The sequence below is a fragment of the Corylus avellana genome, chromosome 1 (assembly GCF_965113065.1).
Source record: "Corylus avellana chromosome 1, dhCorAvel1.hap1.2, whole genome shotgun sequence".
Lineage (NCBI taxonomy): Eukaryota > Viridiplantae > Streptophyta > Magnoliopsida > Fagales > Betulaceae > Corylus > Corylus avellana.
In genome coordinates, this window is record NC_142490.1 from 41,925,195 (window position 1) to 41,940,200 (window position 15,006).

The window sequence follows — 15,006 nt, forward strand, 5'->3', positions numbered from 1 at the left end:
TCCGATGCGGCTAGGAATGGGATGGACTCCCCTATGGCAAGTGAATCAAGGAGCAATAAATGTTTTCCTAATGAAAAATCACACGTTACTAAGGATTTTGGCAAAAATAATGGGGTATTTTCTCTTGCCAAAAATCGTGGAATAAGTATCCCCGAGAAAACTATAGGGAATATGTATACTGATAGAGCGGGTCTTGAAGGGCAAGATATATCACAGCAAAGAGAGAATCCTGGGAAAAGTAATGAGGGAATTAAATCTGGCAATCAATTTCATGGCTCCCAAAATAAGAGGGTGACAACTATCGGTTTTAGCATGGAACACGTTCAGGCTTCTGTGCATGGCATTGATATTGGCAGGCAAGGCAGTGAGAAGGCAAGCAAAACCGATAACCACATGAAGGGAACTGGCCCACAGGGTGCCAGGACTTTTCTCACGTTAGCTGAGGTGGAACAATGTATAAAGAACAATTACACAGAGACTAGTGAAAGGAGAAGAGCCATCGACCCTACGTGGATACGGGAAACTAAGGAGGGGTGTGGGGTGCAATTTCATGGGGACTCTGATGGTGCCTACGGGAAAAGGAAAGTGAGAGAGTTCTTGGGGGGAGGAAAGGAGTTGGTAAAAAAGGGACGAACATTGGGTGGAAGAAGTAGCAAGCCTACTGGAGGGGCCTCAAAAGACAACAAATATGGTTCGAGATTGGCGGCGGCTGTGCAACAGCCCCGCCAACCACATTGAGTATATTGAGTTGGAACTGATGGGGGCTTGAGAACCCTTGGACAATTTCGGAGCTTCGCCGATTGGTGAAGGAAAAGAAACCGACGATAGTTTTCTTAATAGAAACTAAACTACGTGTTGACCGCTTGGAAAAGGGTGAGAATTTGGTTGGGCTATGATTATATGTTTGTGGTAGACTGTGTGGGAAGGAATGGAGGGTTGGCATTGCTTTGGTTGGCCAATATGGGAATTGAAATTCAAAACTATAGCCGACAGCGCATTAATGCAAAAGTTTATTCCTCCTTAGCTGACCCACCATGGAAGCTTGCTGGTTTTTATGGTCATCCGGATCCTAGCAAGCGAGTGGAGTCATGGAGTTTATTGCGCTACATTGCTAGGATGGAACCGGGTCCATGGGTGTGCATAGGTGACTTCAATGAGATTATATGTCTCGATGAAAAATATGTTGGGAGTGGACGTCAAAGAAGTCCTATGGAAGCTTTCCAACAGGTGTTGGAGGTTTGTGAACTTTCGGATTTGGGATATAGGGGCCCAAAATACACATGGAGTAACTATAGAGAGGGTGAGGATTTTATGAAGGACCGACTTGATCGGGCAGTTGCTAATCAGGGATGGTGTGACATTTTTCATGATGCAGAATTAGTGATTGGGGATGATATATGGTCAGACAATTTTCCTCTCTTTTTCACATTCCACAATTCTGGGGGAAGGCATAAAGGTAGGCGCACATTCAAATATGAGGCTGGGTTGGGACTTGATGGAACATGCCGAACTTTGATCCAAAAGACATGGAAGGCATGGCCCTGTACTCAACCTGGGCCAATTGTCAACCCTTGGGCTGTCTTACAAGGCAATATGTAGTATTGTACCAAAGCACTACTTAAATGGCGAGCTTCCGAGGTGGGATTAACGGGAAAAATTCTAATGGACCATTACAATAAATTAGGGATGGCGCAGGGGAAGGAAGGTGCCCCAGAACCGGGACTGGATGAAACCACAAAAAATACTTTGAACAGGTTATTGGAAGAAGATGAGTTAAAGTGCCGCCAACGAGCTAAAGTAAATTGGTTGTCATTTGGCAATAAAAATTCGAAGTATTTTCATGCCTATGCTAATTATAGAAGAAAAGTGAATAAAATCGCTTATATTGTTGATGAAAGGGGAGATAGATGGGAGACCCATGAGACAATGGGTGAAGCTTTTGCAGACTATTTTGATAACCTTTTCACGTCCAGTGGACGGGGGAGGTTGCTGTTTGCTTGGAGGCCTTAGAGCAGAGGGTGTCGGTAGATATGAGGGAGTCTCTAGAGAGGCCTTTTTTAGAAAGCGAGATCAGGGAGACCTTATTCCAAATGGCTCCTCTAAAAGCTCCAGGACCAGATGGGTACAATTCTGGTTTTTTCCAAACACATTGAGACGTCGTTGGACCCGAGGTTTGCGAAGCTATCCTTTTTTCTCTCAATAATACTATCATTGATAGAGATTTGAATTCCACTCTTATAGCACTTATCCCCAAGAATAAAAACCCCTCTTATGTTTCGGATTTTCGCCCCATTAGCCTTTGCAATGTCTTATATAAGATTATCTCAAAGGTGCTTGCAAACCGGTTTAAAATGATTTTACCGAATATTATCTCTCAAAACCAAAGTGCATTTATTAAGGGACGGTTGATTACTGATAACATTTTGGTTGCTTATGAGACCCTCCATACGATGCAATCTAGATTGGGGGGGGAGGATATATGGCGGTCAAAATTGACATGAGCAAGGCTTATGACCGGGTGGAGTGGGGTTTTTTGGAGGCGGTAATGTGTAAGATGGGGTTTGCACCAAATTGGATTAAATTGATTATGGAGTGTGTATCCTCGACAAACTTTAAAGTGATGGTTAACGGGGTCCCTACGAGGAAGATTGTTCCAACCAAAGGTATTCGGCAAGGAGACCCCTTGTCCCCGTATTTATTTCTGATTTGCGCAGAGGCTTTGAGCTCCCTCCTTGGCAAGGTGGATAGGGATGGTGTGTTGACTGGGGTTCCCACTTCTAAGAGGGGACCCCGCATCAACCATTTATTTTTTGCTGATGATTGTTTGCTTTTTTGTAGTGCTGATTTGGTACATTGGGAGAAACTGTCTACCATTCTCCGAATGTATGCAGTAGCTTCAGGGCAAAAATTGAATACCTCAAAGACGGCCATTTATTTTAGCCGGAATACCATTTTAGCACATCGACAGCAAATCATTGCATCTTCTGGAGTTCCTAGTTTGCAAAGTTATGAGACATATTTGGGCCTCCCAGCTTTGGTGGGGAAATCACGGACAAAAGCTTTCAAAGGGATCATTGTTAAAATTTGCAAGAAACTCCAAGATTGGAAGTTAAAACTTCTCTCACAAGCTGGTAGAGAGATAATGCTCAAGGCAGTCATTCAAGCAATACTGACGTATTGCATGAGTGTCTTTAAGCTTCCCAAGACTCTGTGTGATAAAATTAATTCCCTCATGCAGCAATTTTGGTGGGGAGAGTCGAAAATTCCATGGCTGAGTTGGAAAAATTTAGGTATGTCAAAAACCCGAGGGGGTTTGGGCTTTCTAGATTTTTTATGCTTCAACAAGGCCCTTCTCGTGAAACAATGTTGGCATTTATGGCACACGCCGGACAGCTTGGTAGCCACCATTTTGAGGGCAAAGAACTATGCAAATGGATCAATTCTTGATGCCAAAATGGGTTTTAAACCCTCTTTCGTATGGCGGAGTATTTTGGGTGCGTGTGACCTCCTCAAGGATGGCTTGTATCGGCGGATTGGTAATGGAAAGTCTACACGGATTTGGGGTGATAAATGGATCCCCATCCCATCAACCTTCTCTATTCAAACCCCACCATGTGTACTGGATGAAAATACGATGGTAAGTGCACTTATAGATAAAGACACTCATGGTTGGAATACGGGTCTCCTGAAGGTTCTCTTTAATTCGGCTGAAGTTGAGGCTATATTGTCGATCCCATTGAGCAGCACCAATTGACCTGATGGGGTGATTTGGTGGGGTAGTGCCAATGAATTGTTTACAGTAAAATCAGCGTATCATTTGGCCAAGGAGATGGAGCTTCTTCGACAGGTTGGTAGCTCCGATGGGGGGGAATCGGGTGAGGTATGAAGATCAATCTGGAAGGTGTAGGGTCCAAATGCGAAGAAACAGTTCTTATGGAAAGCCAATAAGGAGATACTCCCTACCAAGGTCAATCTGAGACAGCAGAGTGTTCTTCATGAGGACTTATGCCCGATATGTGGACTACACGAAGAAACTGGATATCACATCTTATGGGACTATGCTTCGACACGGGACATATGGGGCGCCAGTTTGAAAAAAAATTCAAAAACTGGTCCCGAATGGTCCAACATTTAGACAGGTGGCAGAACTGATGATTCAGACATGCGTTGGTGAAGAGCTGGGTCTCTTTGCTGGGATTGCACGACGAGTTTGGTTGCGGCGAAATGAGTTTGTGCATGATGGCAAATTCACCCATCCCAGTGCCCTGGTAAAGCAAGCTATAGAGGCCCACAGTGAATACATGGCAGTTAATTCCAAAATAAAATTCCTAAACGAGCTGTGGCAGAGGTAATGTAACATCCCCAGCCCGTTAAGGCTGAGTTGCCACTTTTCTTCTTTTACAAAAAAAGTTTTTGCAAAGATTTATAAGGTCTACTAGAGTACTTGATTTTAAAGGTTACGATCAATGTATAAAACATTCTTCAAGAGATTTTATTACAAACGAAATTAGGAAACATTAAACTTTAGTTGCAGAATATTATATTATTACAATAACTAATATGAAAAGACTGTGAAAGTTAATAATTATTCCCGCCCCCATTCCGACTTCCTATTCCAGCGTCCTTTCTACCTGAAAACAAGAAATAAAACGGAATGAGCCCAAAGGGGGCCCAGCAAGTAAAATCCACAACCATAAGTAGTTTTACTCCTTGTTCTCAGTTTTGAAAATTGTTTTCACAAATAAATATACATCCAGTCATAATAATACATGTATGTACAGTTGCATCTCCCGTAGCATATACGTAGTATTACATCTAGTAATAGATCATCGTCATAAATCATCTTTATAAATCATCATCATAATGCATCATTATAAATCATCATTCTAAATCATCATAGTATATCATTTTTTCATCTTAGGGCTCATGTACACTATTACCCCTGTGTATGAGGGTTGCAGGTCCTTGTGACCATGGCACTGAACTGTGGCCTCAGCCATGCCCGACCGTCAATTAACTCTTTTCTTCGTGCACTCAACGGTCATGTTGATGGAATGCCACCTTCTGGCATAGCCTCCTTCAGTGGTTTCGCCTCCATCCGAGTATCGGTACCGAACTCCTCTCATCCTTACTTATCTTGGGGCCAAAAATACTCTCCTCCATACATGTGCACTCATTTCATAAACATTTAACTCATTTCTTGTACTTTTCTTTATACTTCTTTTAATGCATCTTAGGGCAACATGTAAGAGGGTTTATCATCGTTCTTCTTTCTTATAATCATCATCATTTCTCAACTTTCTTTTCTCAAAATGAAAACTTTTCCAAATATAAACTTGTTGTACTTAGAAAACGTTTAAAGAAATAGAAACTTTCTAAATAATTCTTTTAGAAATCCTTCATCCATGCAACATATCTCCATGACGGTAAATAAAATAATCATTTACAGTTTGATACAAGAATGAATAAATAGCTTGACATGAAGTAATTTTAGAAAGGGTAGTGAATTTACTTACCTCTAGACTGAAGCCATGAGCAATCTTTAAACTGCTAAATAATCATCTTGAAAAAATATCTTGTTGTTCCACTCTGTTTATTCACAGCTAAATTAATAACAATTCACGAAAATCAATTAACTCCAGTCTACTCCTTTAGGGAAGTTAACCCATTAAAATCCAACCCAAAACATCTTATAACTTAGCCTAAAAATAGAGAATCAACTCCCAACACTAATTCAAAATTCTCAAGAGTGAAACCACCCGATATCATCCTGATTAAATCGAAAGATTCTCATCTAAGATCCGTTACTCAACTTAAAATCAAGGGGAAACTTCACTAAGGACCCCCAAACTTCCACCCGTTTTGAAATACCCCCCCTAAACTTCAAAATCTCTCAATTTAGTCCCCTAAACTTTCAAATGCTCTCAATTTGGACCATTCCGTTAATTTTAGCCGTTAAAAAATTCAAAAAAGACCAAAATATCCCTGATTTTTGTTTTTTTTTTAAATAAAAAAACGTTTTAGAGTTGGAATTTTATACAAAAGTCAGGGGTATAAACGTCATGTGACTTTTAAAATTTGACGGAAGGGTCCAAATTGAAAGCAATTGAAAGTTCAGGGGACTAAATTGAGAGATTTTGAAGTTTAGGAGGGGTATTTCAAAACGGGTAGAAGTTTGGGGGTCCTTAGTAAAGTTTTCCCTAAAATCAAATACTCATAGTTAAAGGAAGAAGAATTTTACCTTTGAAGAACCCATTTTTATTATTCTGCTATTTCTCTTTTGGTCATCCTCTAAATCTCTGTTTCTCCCCCTCAGCATCTCACCCGCTTTCTCTTTCTCATGCTTCTCTGTCCATGTCTCACTCTATTGCAACATTATTTCTCCCTCTGTCTTCTCTTTCTTACATCCGTAAAGCTCCCTCTCTCTATCTTCTTGTTTCTTCCTCTCCGTTAAGTAATAAGAAATGAGAGTAGGTGAAGTCAAGAAAATGAAAAGGAAGGTCCAAGCCGTGTGGTAAGAGAAGGAAGGAAGAAAAATGGAAGGAGCAATGAGTGGTAATAAGTGGCATTGGGGAAAGTGGGGGAGGAGAGGGGTTAGTGTGCTGGTAGAAAATAAGAAAGGAAGAAAGAAGGAAGAACAGAAAGTGGGTAGGGGCCTCATGAAAAGAGAGAAAAAAAAAGTAAAGTACAAAGCATTAGTCAATAATTCAAAGTAGGAGAATAAATGGGTGTGGGGCTGCTGTGAAGAAAATGGGGTAATGGGAAGAAAGAAAAATAATAATTAGGTGGGTTGGTCGGCAAAGATGTGGGGAAAAATAATAAAAAGTAATAATAAAAGAAAAGAGAAAGATAAAGTAATTATGAGTAAGTATTGTAGGTTAACTCGCATTTTAAAATAATTTGTCTATTGTCCTCATTTAATCAATCACCAACTATTATAATCATACTCCGAATTCTATTAATTGGTCATCAATTATCATGTCTCTTAAATCACCCAATAAGATAATCAGATAAAATCTCAAATCAATATCATATGATCTAATAAATTCCTCAAGAATAAATGCCATTACCTAATCATCATCAAATAAATATATCTAAAATAAAATTTTTAAAATCTGGGGCGCTACAGGTAACCAGATGGACTGCTCCTCCAGAGGGGTTAGATAACATAAATTGGGACACGGCGATCTATTCCAAGCGAGGAGTGGTGGGTATGGGGGCTGTGGTTCGTAATATCGAGGGGAAGGTTTTGGCCGTTCGAAGTATGATACAACCGAGTAGACTATCCCCTCTAGCAGCAGAGGCGTGCGCTGGAGGACAAGCTCTACCCTTTGGAAAGGACTTGGGGATGCGGAACATCATCTTGGAAGGGGACTCTAAGCTCGTGGTGGATGCCATTACTGGTAGAGGTGCTAGCTGGAAGGTTATAGCAGATCGACGACATGCAAATCCTATTAAAACTTTTCTCCAGTTGGAAGGTTATAATTGTTCGTAGATCTGCGAATTATGCGACTCATGGGGTTGCACGACTGGCTATTCGGGAGAACGTAGCTAGGACTTGGCAATTTGAGTATCTTGATTATATTCATACGATTATTGTAGGGGAGATTCCCTCCTCTAATAATGTTTAAGCAATAAAAATCCTATTATTCTTTAAAAAAAAAAAAAATCAAATGGTCAAACTACAATAAAACTTGTTAAAGACTAACAGTCAAAACAGTAAAAATCAATTAAAACTAATTATTATTTAATAACTCATAACCAAGTAATAAATACAAACGGTCATAAAAGTTATATCTCATAACCAAGTAATAAATACAAACGGTTATAAACCAAAATGATTAAAGATGATTTTTATTTCTCATAAAAACTCGGGAAGATATTATCAAATGATAAAACATTTTTAAATGACTGAAAAATGAATGTTTTGTAACAAATATTACAACAATCCCCCACATGTTACAAACATTAGAATAAAAGGAGAAAGCATGCATCGATGTGGTACTCAAAAGTTTTAACCGCACCTAGGATAAATAAGTAGGAACTTAATGCATTGTGGTAGAGTTAAACTCTTTTAACCAAATCCACAAGTTAAACAAACTTATCATCCACACAACTTTCTCCAAAAACAAAAAATTAAATCAAATCAAATAAACGAAAAGTCAAATCAAATCAAATAAAGAAAATTGGATTGTTCTATAGCGGGTTAGCGCCTTATACAGGTCATGCACCTCTGGGTTTCATGAGTGCTCTAGAGACTTGCCAAAGTCTCATAGGAAACGGCACCACCTCCACACTCATATAGGTGGCGTCCATCAAGAATGTGTGCAGAGAACATCCTATCTCAACAAGTAGAGACTATGGACCCATTAAGAGTTTTAAACTCATCCTTACTCACTCTGCATCTTTTGTTATTACACCATAAAATGACTTTCATGAGCGCTCTAGAGACCTACCCAAGTCTCATAGGAGATAGCACCTCCACACTCATATAGGTGGTATCTATCAGGAGTGTGTGCAGGGAACACCCCATCCCAACAGGTAGGGACTATGGACCCATTAAGAGCTTTAAGCTCACCCTTAATCACTCTGCATCTTGTACTATCTTACACCATTGGGATGGACTCATCACTAATCTTCTGAGTAAGATAGTTAATAAACATAAATTGACAGTATCATACCGTGATCACATGTGACTTCATTTCCTATTAAACCTTATTCATGGGATCTCCAATCACAGAGATTGGGTATCAATCATAGTGTTAGTCCTATCCCCCTCGATGCTTTTCTCACTAGCCTTCTTGCTAGTAGCTTGGTCAAAGAATCTGCAGAATTCCTTTATGACCTCATAAAGCCCATGGACATATACTTGTCTCAATAAGCTGCCTCACAATATTGTGCACTTTCTCATTATAAATTCTTTGTTCTTTGGTCGAGCTATGGCAGCCTATCAATCACAATGAAAACACAGGTGAAACTGAATTAGCATATAAAAGCAAATTAATTTATCAATAGGTTCATCGGCCATTTTCTTCAGTTCCTACCTTCTCCAAGGCAACTAACTCTGACTCCATAGTAAACCTTGCTATGCAAGTTTGCTTTGAGGACTTTCAAGAGATAGCTCTTCTAGCCAGAGTAAACACATAGCCACTAATAGGCTTTTCTCATCTGAATCAAAAATTTAGTTAACATTACAATATCCTTTAAATATAGCAGGATAATCACAACTTGACAAACCAAAATTAATTGTGCCCTTTAAGTATCTCAACAATTTAGAGATAGCATCATAGTGCTTAATACCATGATTATGAGTATATCTACTCAATCTGCTAACAATATATGAAATATCAGGGCATATATAGTTTGTCAAAACATCAAGTAATCAATGATCTATGCATATTTTTCTTGCAAAAATGCCACCACTATGATTCTTAACCAAGTGTATATTTGAATCATATGGTGTAGAGTTTGTAGACATAGGCGTATAATAAAAGTGTTTAAATCTTTTAAGCATCTTTTCGACATAATATATCCGAGATAAAATAATGCAATCATTATCCCTAAAAACTTTAATGCCCAACATGACATTAACTTTACCTATATCTTACATATCAAAATTAGATGCAAGAAATATTTTAGTATCATGCACAACATCAATACTGGCTAAACAAAAATAAAATAAGATAGTTGTCAATATATATATATACAACTCAACAAAGTGAGAGTGAATAATTTAAAAAAAAATTATGTTTGTTCAAGCACAATGGTTAGTGACTTTGTCTATCAATATGAAAAAGCCTTGGATGCACGTTATTTTAAAGAGAAAGAAAGAGATATCAAGACAAAAACTTCTAGACCAATTTTGAAAACATGTTACAAGATGGAAGTAGAGGCGGCAAAGGTTTATACAAGGGAGTCTTTTTTGATGTTTCAAGAAGAGCTATTTAATAGTCAAAATTACTACTCATCTAAATACCGGGAAGAATGAGGAGTGAAGATATATAAGGTGGCCCTTCATGGGAGAGAAAATCCATTTTATGAAGTTACATTTGAATTTCTTAAGAAGAAAGCAACTTGTACATGTTACAAGTTTGAATTTGTTGGAATTCTTTGTAGGCACATTCTTTAAATTTTGTGAAGAAATCTCTGGTGGACACTATTCCCCAGCATTATGTTTTAGAGAGATGGACGATCAATGCCAAGAGTCGCATTATACATGACATTTCTAATGATGATATGCAAGTAGAAACACAAAATTCTTCCACCTTAATGAGAAATAGCTTAATGTTGAAAATTTATGAAGTTGTAGAAGTGGGGTGCCAATCGAAAAGAAAATATGATCATTTTAGCATTGGTTTACAAAAGCTGCATCATGAGCTTCTGATAATGGATGATGATTGTGATAAAGATATAAATGATGTTGATGTAGGAAGTGTCGAGGGTCATGTCTTCAACAGCCAAGTACTATCAAACCTTTCATTCACTTTGCAAGATCCTCCGCATGTTAGTTGTAGAGGAAAACCCAAATCTTTAAGTCAAAAAAATCCAAAAGAAAATCAAGCAATCAAGAAAAGGACATGTTCCATTTGCAAGAAGACCAGGCATGTGAGAACCAATTGTCCTTCACATAAGCAAGCAAGGTATTCTTATAATCTTTTTTTTATTTACAATAATTTACATGAAAATGCATTTTGATTTAATAAAAATCTTATTTTCTATAGGGATATTTTGAATACCAATTTGAGGCCAACTAACTTGGGGTTGATAGATGAACAAAGTTTAGTAAAGGTACTTTTTTTTCTTTCTTTTTTTTTTCTTTTTTTTTTTTTTTTTTTTTTTTATAACATATCCTCCATCAAGTTCATTTTTGTCCATTATCTAATTTTATTTATTTATGAATTATTTACAGTGCTCTTTGCCAACTATGTAGTACCCATCTACCACTACATTTGCTATGTCTCAAGATCCTGGATATTCATCTACTACAATTGATATTGGTGCAAATAACATCAACAAATATGGAACTCCTTGAAGTTATTGTGATTTGTGTGGTGTAGTATTTTTTGTGAGGTTGTCATACACAAGATACTTTTTGTGATTTGTGTGGTTTGGTATTTTTTGTGAGGTTTAATACACAATATATGGTTGTATGTAGTTCAATGTGGCTACATCATATTGGTTTTTTGAACATCAACGTTTTTGAACATCAATATTGCCGAGAGACACCTCAAGATTAATTTGACATATTCTTGTTTGGAGGCTTATGCCCTGCCATTTAGATCAACCAAATATTTTGAAAACAATCAAAGCTTCAATGTCTCTTCTGTCCATTGCTTCAATTGCAAGAATTACATTGTGCTGCGAACACAACCTCAAAGTAGCTTGTAATTATTTGGTCACTAATCATCTTAGTTTAAAGAAGCAATTTATAATGTAAAAAAGAAAAATCAGACATTGAAGCAATTATTTGACACTAAAACCAGATTATTTGACACTAAAACAAGATTTTTTTTCTTTGCCGGTGAGAAGGAGAACTAGAACTGGCATCTCAACTGTCACCGGAGAGAGAGAGAGAGAGAGATGGAGCACCGCAGAGGTCTGGTCTCTGGCCTATGGGTTGGGATCAGGCGTCTTTTAAGAGAGAGGTTGGGTTCCGGCATCGGGTTGGGCTCCAGCGTCAGGTTGGGCTCCGGTTGATCTCTACTACTGCCGAAGAGAGAGAGAGAGAGAGAGAAAGAGAGAGCACCGCCACCGGGAGAAATTCTTAGCCGATTTGAGGAGAGAAACCCACCAAAATCCAGTGTGTGGAGAAAAATCCAGTTCTTAGCTTGATTGGTTTGAGGAATAATTTTTCTAGGATGCACGCTGCTGGAGAGAGAGAGAGAGAGAGAGAGAGAGAGAGAGAGGAGAAAAAGGAGGAGTTGGTGTTTTAATCGGGTGTTTTTCACCTCATTTGATTTGGTGTGATAATCCTAGCTATTCAACTCTAATTGGTGGGCACAAAAGAGCTCCTTTACACCGGCTCCTTATAGAAGTTATCCTCATAAATAAATAGAAGGAGTTATTAATTATGTGCAAAAAATCATTTATTTTCACTTATTTTTAAATATTTCAGCTTGTGTCCGCGATCGAGCCAATTTGTTCCCATTACATTAATTTATCCTTTAATCAGCTTCCTAAAAGTGATTGTTCTATAAGGTGACGTGAAAATGCATTTGATTATAAAAACTATATCAACTACCCATTGGAGATTTCAAGTTTCAATTGAATAACGTCACCGTTAGACTTTTGTGATCTTTTACACTAGCCATTATGTCAATGAATTTTGTAGAATTCTAATAGTGACATCACCTCTGATTTATCTAAGCACGAGAATATAGAAATTAGCAATAATATATATATATATATATATATATATATATATATATATGAAATAAAAAAAATGACTCAACAAAATTTAGTTATTGTTTAAAACATATAAATGTAACTTACAATTTAATTTTTCTTACTTGGCGTTAATTTATTCAATTGGCTCTAACGAATCTTCATATTTTGAAATCGTTTTTAATTATTTTTTTATTCCTGATAATCTCAAACATATCATTCTCAATATATGTGATCAGACAATCATATCTACTGATCTTTCATTTGGTTACATAAACGATTTTTAGCAATGTAAAAGTTTGACTGCATAGCTGAATATTTTTAAGAAAAAGTAGGAAAAATTAATTTGAATTGTTGAAGGCTTAAATAGGAAGAAATATTGTATAAAAAAATCGCAAATAGTTGAATTTTTAAATTGTTAAACGGCTTCTAATTCTGAGAATTTTTTTTTTTTTTTTGACATATCTGCACAAGAGGGGATGGAATATTAGAACTAATAACCTCGGCAGGATTTCCAAGACTCTAATTCTTTTTTTTTTTTTTTTTTTTTATGTGAAATGCTCTAAATCTCTAATTTACTAGTGTTGTTGGTTAGGATATCGCAAATTAACAAAGGTCTAGAATTTTAAATATATATACCTAGGCAATAGGTTTAAAGTCGATGCATTAAAAAAAAAAAAAAAAAAAGTCCAACTTTAAAGTAAGATCCTTTTAAAGGTGTCAGTTATGCTTAATTAAAGCTTGATTAAAACAAAAAAATTTTGGGTAAAGTTATCTTAACCCCCTCAAACTACCACCCCAATTACAATCTCCCTCTAAATTATTAATTGCGACAATTTACCACTCAAACTACCAAAACAATGACAATGTACCTCCAATTTTAACAAAATGACGAAATTACCCATACTAAACCCTAAAAGCAAAAATACAAAAATTTATAAAAAAATTAAAAAGTAAAAAGTAAATAAAAAGCAAAAAGGTGCGCTAGACCACCCCTGGATGGTAGTCAGACCACCCCCAAACCCTTTGGGTGTGGTTTTGACCACCCCCATTAGGCCATGAGGGTGGCTTGCCACCCCATTCTTGCCATATGAGAGCCACCCAAAATATTTTTAATATTTGTATTTTATATTTTAAATATATTTAATTATTTTGTCAAATTTTAAACAATATGTTTGTCTTATTGAAAATTTTATAGGGATAATTTCGTCATTTTGCTAGTATTATGGGGTACATTGTCATTATTTTGGTGATTTAGGAGGGAGATTGTTGCAATTGATAGTTTGGAGGGAGATTGTCATTGGGGTGGTAATTTGAGGGGGTTAAGAAAACTTTTCACAAAAAAAAAAAAAAAATTATGCTAAAGGAGCTCTTCTCAGCATAAGTAAAACTGTAAAACGGTTTGTTTTGGTAAATAAAACAGAACCCTAAACTGTGCGTTTTGCAAAAAAAAAACACATTTTGTCTTCAACCTTCTTCTTCTTCAACATTCGCCTGGACTCTTGACCTAATTATTAAAATGCCTGAACTGAAAGATATTCATATTGATTAGTCGTGAATTCTGGTTCTCTTGAGAAAGATTTGCCCCTTAATGAATGATTGAGAATGGGCAACCTAAGGCATCCGAAAAAATCCTATTGGAGTAAGGAAAATTTTTGAGAGGTGAGGGGGGCATTTGACCTCTCTCAACCCCCCCTCCCTCCGCCCCTGGATGCAAATATTGCTAATAACTTATTCGCATTTGCATTTTCACACTTATTATAACAAGCATAATAGATGTAATAAATTAAATTTTAGGATCCCAAAGAAAAAGAAAAAAGAAAATGAAAAAAAAAAAAACAATAGAAAAAACTCCTTTGTTTTTTTTTTTCTTAGTGCCGTGCCGCAACTTGAAAAGTAAGAAAAAGCACGACGGTGCGACTGTTCTGTACCTCTCCAGCCTCTCTCAGTGTTTTCACGCGCAAAAGTCTCTGTCTGTCGCTGTATTACGCTCCGTGCAAGCTGAAGTCTTTCTTTATGGAAGGTGAAAGCAAGGCGGCATACTTACAAAAAAATAAATAAAGTAAGGCGGCTAAAACAAGTTGTTCGATGAAAAATCACGTGGACCAACCTTTTTGTTCGAATGGAGATTGGAGGTGACCTTTTAGCCCCCCTCCTGCCTTTGAAATTGGGGAAGATCTCATTGATGTGTGTGTAAACGCTCTCCTATGACAAGACAGTAGAATTTAGAAACCCAAAAAGAAAAAAAAAAAAAAATTGCAAGTCAATTTTATTAGTCTTTTTACATTGAAAACATGTACTCTCTCTCAATTTAGGGAGAGAAGCTTCTCCTTTTCTCTAGGTTGAGAATACACTATCTCCTTGTGAGGTCTTCCACCATCGTCTGTGTGGTTTTTTGGGGGAGGAGGGCCGCCCTCCTCTCCCCCTTTTTTTCTTCTCCAACTTTGCAGTGTTGTTTTTGTTTGGTTTTTTCATTTTTTTAGTTGCCCAAATACATAGCGTTTTTGCTTCTTTTTTTGTCGTCCATTTCCCTACTGCCCTGGGTTGCTCACCTCCTTCCCCACTTGGCCACTCGCCGCTCCTTGTCCTCCATGTTGCAACCCGGATCTTCTTTGGTTTTTA

General features: G+C 37.3%; 1 protein-coding gene across 1 annotated transcript; it reads left to right on the forward strand.

Annotated features, from left to right (window-relative positions):
• The first annotated feature begins 960 nt into the window (after positions 1 to 960).
• Positions 961 to 1,599, forward strand: LOC148589867 (uncharacterized). Its single transcript, XM_088515472.1, has one exon. It carries the CDS (start codon positions 961 to 963, stop codon positions 1,597 to 1,599), a length of 639 nt encoding a protein of 212 aa, XP_088371598.1.
• The last annotated feature ends 13,407 nt before the right edge of the window (positions 1,600 to 15,006 follow it).